Raw genomic sequence first — 7,943 nt, 5'->3', positions numbered from 1 at the left:
CCCACCTGGCCCCCCCCCACCCCTTCCATTCGCCCCCCCCCACCAGTGGTGGCCTGACGTTTCTCAAAGCACTCGTGGCAGTGAGGCTGCGTGTCCACAGACACGTAGAAGGTGCATCGCGGCGTGGCACAGCGGATCTCGATGAGGGACAGCTGTGAGACAGAAAAGGGGGGGGGTCGCTGAGGCTGGGCGGCCCACGCCTGTTCCTTGTCTTCCTGCCAGCGCTGGTACTCGTGGTTGACCAGCTGCAGGTAGTCCTCCATCAGGTTCATGTCCTCAGGCAGGTTGCCCTCATCCAGTCTGAACACAGACAGAAACACGGAGTAAGTTCTGGAACAAAGATCTGCCCCGGAAAACAGAGGATGAAGAAGAAAAGTAGACGAAGGAGAACGGGACAGATGAAGGAGCAGTGACATCACGCCCCGGTCCTGCAGGTCAACACCAACACACCAACACACCAACACACTCAGAGACAGGACTGGTCGGGCTTGGACCTCGGCCGGTACCTTGCAGCGTTGATGATCCGTAGGACGTCGTAGCCCAGACCTATGACTGGGATCTCGACCAGAACCAAGTAGTCTTTGAGAAGCTTCTCCCTCTGCTGCTGTTCCTTCTCCATCAGGAAATGGACCTTGAGCTCCTCAAAGTCACTGCGTCCTGGATTTATCAGTGGCACGGCTCTGATCTCTGGAAAAAGAAAAAGACAAACCGGACTTGAGGTCTGAGGTCCAAGTCCAGGACTTTTTATTGGTCAGCCAATCAGAGAGCGCGTCTCGTTGTTGTCCTCTCCTACCTGGGCCACTGTCTTTAATGGTGATAAGAGGGGCAAAGTGTTGAGAGTCGTAGCCCAGCACGATGGGGTATTTGTAACACTCTGCTGGAGCCCACTGGAGGGGCAAATAAACCCCCCCCACATTTAAAGGAGAGATGGAGGAGCCAGACTTCATACTCCTGACAACCTGATCTGGTAAAAACAAAAACAAAAACAAACAACAAAACAGTGAGGTTCCATCTTCCTCTAACACCAGTCTGTGACAGGACAACGTTTACCTGCAATAACGATGATGGGTCTGCGGAGGATGTTGGAGAGGATGAAGATGTGAATGTCCTCCAAAGAGTCAAACTGTAGACCATTACTGCTGGAGACCGGAGACGCCATCTTCACGATCTTCTCCCACTCATCCTCCCAGTTCTTCAACAGAAGAGGAGAAGAAGTCAGCATGACTGTGATAATGGTCCCAACACTGAGCCCACAGACCGGCAGTGGCCCCTAGTGGCCCAGAGTGGACCTGCAGTCACTTCAACAGTCTTGTTTGTGTGACGTTTTATACAGTATGTGTGTGAGTAGAAAAACCACCAGACAGGAAGTGACATCACAATCAAAACCATCGTTATTTTAAGTTTGGGAACATGTCCCGAGGTTAGCATCAGTGTTAGTGTTGAAGTCTGTACATCATCAATCATTTAGAAATGAACAATAATCCCTTATTTTGAGAACCGTCCTTCCAGTGGACACCCACGAGGGGTCACTGTTGTAACAGTCAACAGCCTCGTGTGTAAAATATGTAAAAGTGGTTAAATCATTTGTTAAATTGTTCAGTTTTAAATGCACATGGAGAGGGGTCAGAAAGGTCACCACGTGGATGTGGTGACCCATGATTCAGTTCTTCTTTTTGAAGTTTGTCAAACACGCCTTAAAGTAGACGATTTGTATCAGGAATGGGCCACAACCCCCCCCCCCACGTACCATGGTGGTGTAGCGGAGTCCAGTCTGGGTGAACTCCTGAGACTGAAGCAGCTCGGCCTGGAATCGAGCTCTGAACGCTCCTGTGTCTGTGTCCTTTAAAACACTGTGGAGAGTTTTCCTCAGGACCAGGTCTGTGTCCTGGACGCCCAGCATGTACTGAGAGGCTGCATGGAGCAAACAGTTCCCGTCAGGTACAGGACACACACACACACACACACACACAGATCTGTTCATGTTATAATACGGACCGTTTCCTCAAATTGTAAGAGAATCCTGCGTTCGATTCCCAGAGCGACCACATGCTAGCAGCAGCCTGTTAGCATCATGGCTAACACAGGACTTTACCAGAATACTGGATCAGTTCACTGACACGTGATGATAAAAAAACGAGAGAAAACATGTTGATGATTTTGAAAATGTTCACATCCACTTTGTGTGTAGAGAACAACAACATGACACACACACACACACACACAAAGGTAATGAAAGGCCGGGGATTTCCAGAGTGTCATCAGACGGAGGAGTTCTAGTTCTAGTTCTGTTTCTAGTTCTAGTTCTGGTTCTGGTTCTGTGCAGACACTGAGGTCCGACCTGAAGAGGAACTGAACCTGAGGACTTCAACCACGGCACACTTTAACCAACCTCTGGACTGAGGTCCAACTGCTGTAACGACAGGTTCAAAGACCCTCCTTAACTCACACACTCACACACACACACACACACACGGACACACACAGACACACACACACACACACACACAGACACAGACACACACACACACACACACACAGACACACACACACACACACACAAAGGTAATGAAAGGCCGGGGATTTCCAGAGTGTCATCAGACGGAGGAGGTCTAGTTCTAGTTCTGTTTCTAGTTCTAGTTCTGGGTCTGGTTCTGGTTCTAGTTCTGGTTCTGGTTCTGGTTCTGGTTCTGTGCAGACACTGAGGTCAGACCTGAAGAGGAACTGAACCTGAGGACTTCAACCACGGCACACTTTAACCAACCTCTGGACTGAGGTCCAACTGCTGTAACGACAGGTTCAAAGACCCTCCTTAACTCACACACTCACACACACACACACACACACACACACACACACACGTCACAGAGTTTCCTGGTACAGAGCAGACAAACATCTGCGGGATCTTCCCGTGTTACAACATCAACGGAAGAGAAAACATGACTCAGCAAAACACCGTGTGTGTGTGTGTGTGTGTGTGTGTGTGTGTGAGGCAGAGTAAAACCCAGATCTCTGTGGAATAAACCCTGTAGTTAGTTAGTTAGTTAGTGTAACTATCAGTAACTCAGCCAGTGAGTAATAACACCTGAGAGTGTGTGTGTGTGTGTGTGTGTGGGGGGGGGGGGGGGGGGGTGTTGGTACCGTTGGTACGTAAGGGCACCATCTTCTTCACCTCCCGGCACCAGTTGAGCTTCTTCTCCTGCTCCAGCGACAGCTGCATGGCCCGGTCCAGGATGGCGGCCTGGACCACCTCCCTGAAGGCCTGGGGGAAGTGGTTCATGGCGATCATCTCCAGCGTGTACCTGTGCATCCCTCGGAGGTGGTGCATCAGAGCGGAGCTGGAGCTGGAGCTGGAGCTGGAGCTGGAGCTGGGCTTCACCACGTCGTTGGGGACTCGCTGCCTGATCTTCACCGCCTTCAGCAGGTTGGAGACAAAGAGAAACTTGGGGAGGAAGTTCTGCCCCTGTGACATGGTAGACGGGTGGTGGACGGACGGACGGACGGACGAAGGGAGGGGGGAGGGGGCGCCCACGTGGACACTGTGTGAAGAGCAGGAATTAGAGGAGTTAGAGCACACCCCCTGCTGGACTGGCAATGTAATAACATGGAAGTTTCCATTTTAGATCAAAAGAACTCTATATCATATGGATCTACAGCCTGACAACATGACGTCACCGTTAGTACAAACACTACTGCCCTGACGCCTGTGGGGGGGGGCGGGGGGGGGTCATGTCAGCTGCTGTAGACCGCCCTGGTCAACTACCACAGCAGGGGGTTATTCACAGAACAGGAGGACGACGTTAGTTTGGACTAGAAGGTTTTAGTCACTGTGACACACCACCGCACCACTGCACCACTGTGTGGCCAGTGCCGTGCTCAGTGGTAACTTGGCAGCTGGTGGACTCAAACCTGAAACCTTCCAGACCCAAGTCTGCTTCCTCAACCACTGATCCCCGACTGATGTAGTGCCCCCCCCCCCCAGGTAATGACCTGTACATTTGACCCGGTCATTGAACGCAACACTTGGTTCCAAATGCTCGGTCACCTGAGACCCTGTGACCCGGACTTCCGGACACATTTCTTCAGCCCCGGCGGCAGACACGGCAGACGCGGCCCTGTCGGAGCCTCACACACTCAGACAGTTCAGACAGTTGCCACTGACGCGGACATCGGAGCGTGTTTTTGGGCCGTCCGTCCGTCCGTCCGTCCGTGTGGAGACCGTGGGGCAGACACTGCTGTTGTGTGTGTAACCGCGCGCACACACAACATGAGACTTTGCTGACGTTGGAGCCTTACGTAATTCCAATGACAACTACCTTTGAAACAATGTAGCGTCGCCGAACCCGGGACACAGTCGACTTCACTACGTTCGTTTGGTTCTTTCATTGACGACCGTGTGTCGATCCGTCTGACGGGGGCGCTTTTCAAACATCGGCTGTTAAAGCCACTGTCGTACAACAGCTTTGAGCTTTTTCCTCCACGTCCCTACATTAGTTCAGGCCTAAACCCTGGTGTTGGAGCCCGCCCCTTACAACAACAACAACAACAACAACAACAACAGGAATACTAATATTAACGACAGCAAACACAACCGTGATCCGTGTGGGTCGCGGTTTGAGACGATGACATGTGGAGACTGAGGCGGCAGCAGCAGCAGCAGCAGCAGCAGCAGCAGCAGCACAGTCGTCTTACCTGTGTAAATGTCGGGGCTAAAAACAAAGCCCTGACAGATCCTCAGGCTCGGTTCTGATCCACGGCGCCATTCAAAGCCTCCTTTCTCTTCACCGTCAGGCTGAGGAGCCTTTCACAGAAGGTCACATGTTCTCTACCCATAGTTTGTTTAAAAGGAAACAGTCAAGGGGATTTCCACACGGGGACTTTCCGTCCAGCCATTTTCCCCTCCCTCTCTCTCTCTCTCTCTCTCTCTCCCTCTCTCTCTCTCTCTCCCTCCCTCTCTCTCTCTCTCTCTCTCTCTCTGTGTGTCTCTCTCTCTCGCGCGCGCCCTCTCTCTTTCTGTCACAGCCGGGTGCAGTTATACACCTCAGCCGTCAGAGGTCACTGTATATCCGGGAGTCAACAACGATGAGCATTTCCGGCCTGCTGTGAACCAGGCAGCGTCACAGAGACAGACGAACAGAATCCATCAGGTTAAAGTGAAGCTGTTATTGAGTCCATATTTATATGTAAAGTCTTTTAATGAATACGATGTTTGTGACGTCGTATCAGTTCTAACAGGGCGTGGACAAACGTTATTACATTTATTCAGTAGTAATTAGCTCTGCTGCCGCCGGGGGCATTTGTTAACGTCGGCACTGCTTCAACCTTCATCCTTGACCAACGTCGATCAGAGAATTTGATTTTTTAAATTTATAATTATGATAATTATAATAATAACATAAAAGTAAACGTTATTTGAGAGGCAAGAACATTAACTTAATACTAACTCCTTAAACGAGGAAGAATAAAAAAATGTAGGAAGCAAGTCTGCCCCCTAATGGTACTGACGGAAAAGGAGAAGGACAAAAAGGTGGAGGACGCGAAGCACTTCATTATTGATTGAATTCTTTGACATTTATAAAATAATAAAGAATAAAATGACAAAACGACTTCAGTGATAAAAATAAATTGTTTTATTTGTGCTGTAGGGCAGTGGTTCTCAAGCTGTGGTACCACTGCTGTAGGGCGTGAAGTCACATGGTCAGTGCTAACACGCTGTTGAGAAGGTATTTTTAGATTAGTTTCTTCATGAACTGAAGGACACCTGGAGACAAACCTGGCCTTTACTCACATACAGGAAATGACCTCAGCAGCCACAGTAAATCCTGATCTGACCTGACCTCAACAGCTGACCTTTGACCCCGTTGGTCACCTGCATGTCTTGTTTACAGACAGGTGTTTGTTTGAACCATCAGATGTTCAAATCTTCTCCTCTGACCGTCGCTGGTCGAACCTGTTGTCAGTATTTCTCAGCCATGTGTCATGTTTTTGTCTCCACCCAGGGAGATAGACACCAGAGATTTGTTAGAACTTGCTGAGGAGTGTTTCAGGGTGTGTCTCTGGGTGTGTCCACAAAGAGAATTTATGACACACACACACACACACTACATTCAAACTCTTTAACCCTTTCCACAAACTGTGTGTCTATCATTCAGAAACATCAACATCAGGAAAATCAGAGCTAACAGACAGATGTGGCTTTTCTCTGGGGCGTGGACCTGGATCGGCTCAGGACTCACAACCGTTGTTCCAGTGAAGTCGTCTGATCAGAAAGACTTTGAACGTAGATACAGATGAAAAGATTAGTCACTCCGATGATCAAACCACCACACGATTCCATGTTGTTTTTGAACAACATGGTGTCACCACAGCCACTCCCTGGAACTCTCCAATCAACCCTAAATTTGTTTTTCTTTTGCCACCTTGGGGTTGTTTTTTTTTAAAGAAAGGCACTAAATAAATCCCACTTATTATTATTATTATTTATTATTATTCATCCACTAACGAAATGCTTTAATGTGCAACTTTGAACCTAATACATATTAAGAAACATAACACGTGAGTGTGTTAGTAAAAGTGTAAAAGTGTAAAAGGTAGAAAACAACAACACAACACTAAACCCACACACAGAATCAGATGTTCTTTCTTTTCAAAAAATCTAAATCCAATTAATCAAAGTAGAAGAAATCCATCTGTCTGACAAACACCATCTGCAGCTGAGAGAGAAAATTAAAACATTTATATATTTACGTTTTTATAGACATAAAAACAACAAAAGAAAGTCCCCGTCCAAATCATGTCGGTGCTACGGTCAGTGACTATTACAGCAATCCTGGAAAGTCAAAATAAAAACAGCACAAAAGATGCAAACACGAGTACAAAAACATTCCCACATAGAAACCCCCCCCCCCACTGGGTCTTCCTTTAGAATTCACCTGATGTACAGCTATATCCAAACTGAAGCGTCGTGGAGACAAATCCACTCCAACAGTCGGGAGAACAAAATCAAATGATAAGTTGATTTTTTTTTTACATTAGTTTTTCAACATTTTTAAAAGTTAATTAAGGCAAAGACCGGACTCTACTGATAAAGACTGGACTCTACTGATAAAGACCTCCCTCTGGTAAGTGCACTTGGGTAAACTTCCATTCAGTTAGTGATGCCAGGTCAAAGGTCAGGAGGAATGTGGAATATTTGGACTAAAATAAAGAATGACGGCAGGGAGCGCTAACACTGGGATGTCAGGAGGCTGGAATTCAAAAAAGGATTCAGATCCAGACAAAGAGAAGAGGGCTGTGATTGGTGGAGAGGGTCAGGTGGCCTCTTCAGGCTGAAGAATAGATGTATTTGGTCTTGGCCAGGCCGGTCAGCTCGTCCTCGTAGCGCGGCAGGCAGCAGAAGAGAACAGAGCAGCCGATGCAGAGGATGGTGGCGCCCCAGCCGAAGCCGTAGGCCCAGGTGTAGTAATAATGACCCTCAAAGATCAGGTCGTTGAACTTGACGGGGTAGATGATCAGAGCGATGATCTGGAGGATCGCTGCAGAAACAACGGCAGAAAGTCTTTGTCAAAGTTTGACTTTGAAATTTGAAAGTAGAACTGAGGCCAACAGAAATACTTCATACATAAAATACAGCCCCCGGCCCTGACAGAGCTGGCTCTGTCCATGGACGTGGAGTGAGAAGGTTAATTCACTTCCTGCTCCAGAAACAGGACTCCACATATGGATGATTTCCTACACCATTTTATTTTCTGTCTCTCGTGAACCGCGGGCGTGGCCGACACTGATGACGGCTGAAACCGACAACGGTAACACAACAGTCACATCGTCACGGTGTGACTGTAGGGTGAGTCACACGGAAAATTTGTTCACGAACATCGTGTTTGTCCAATCACAGATCTCACGTCTACGTGACTTTCAGTTGGTCTTCGTTCACTGACCGGGACTGG

The 7,943-nt window shown here is 48.4% G+C and overlaps 2 protein-coding genes across 2 annotated transcripts in view; both read right to left on the bottom strand.

Annotated features, from left to right (window-relative positions):
• Positions 1–4,918, bottom strand: part of tnfaip3 (tumor necrosis factor, alpha-induced protein 3) — a 13,347-nt gene extending 8,429 nt beyond the window's left edge. The window contains exons 1-7 of the mRNA XM_025060931.1: positions 4,690–4,918; positions 3,138–3,536; positions 1,748–1,937; positions 1,051–1,192; positions 794–964; positions 507–687; positions 6–300 (exon numbers count right to left, since the gene is read on the bottom strand). Coding sequence (XP_024916699.1) covers positions 6–300; positions 507–687; positions 794–964; positions 1,051–1,192; positions 1,748–1,937; positions 3,138–3,469 — 1,311 coding nt within the window. The 5' untranslated portion in view covers positions 3,470–3,536; positions 4,690–4,918. The remainder of the gene's footprint in view (positions 1–5; positions 301–506; positions 688–793; positions 965–1,050; positions 1,193–1,747; positions 1,938–3,137; positions 3,537–4,689) is intronic.
• A 694-nt stretch (positions 4,919–5,612) lies between these two features.
• Positions 5,613–7,943, bottom strand: part of perp (p53 apoptosis effector related to pmp22) — a 9,050-nt gene continuing 6,719 nt past the window's right edge. Inside the window, exon 3 of the mRNA XM_008321412.3 lies at positions 5,613–7,532. Within this exon, the coding sequence (XP_008319634.1) occupies positions 7,321–7,532 (212 nt within the window). The 3' untranslated portion in view covers positions 5,613–7,320. The remainder of the gene's footprint in view (positions 7,533–7,943) is intronic.

Source organism: Cynoglossus semilaevis, chromosome 12 (assembly GCF_000523025.1).
Source record: "Cynoglossus semilaevis isolate Cse_v1.0 chromosome 12, Cse_v1.0, whole genome shotgun sequence".
NCBI lineage: Eukaryota > Metazoa > Chordata > Actinopteri > Pleuronectiformes > Cynoglossidae > Cynoglossus > Cynoglossus semilaevis.
This window is presented reverse-complemented; position numbering and strand designations above follow the sequence as displayed.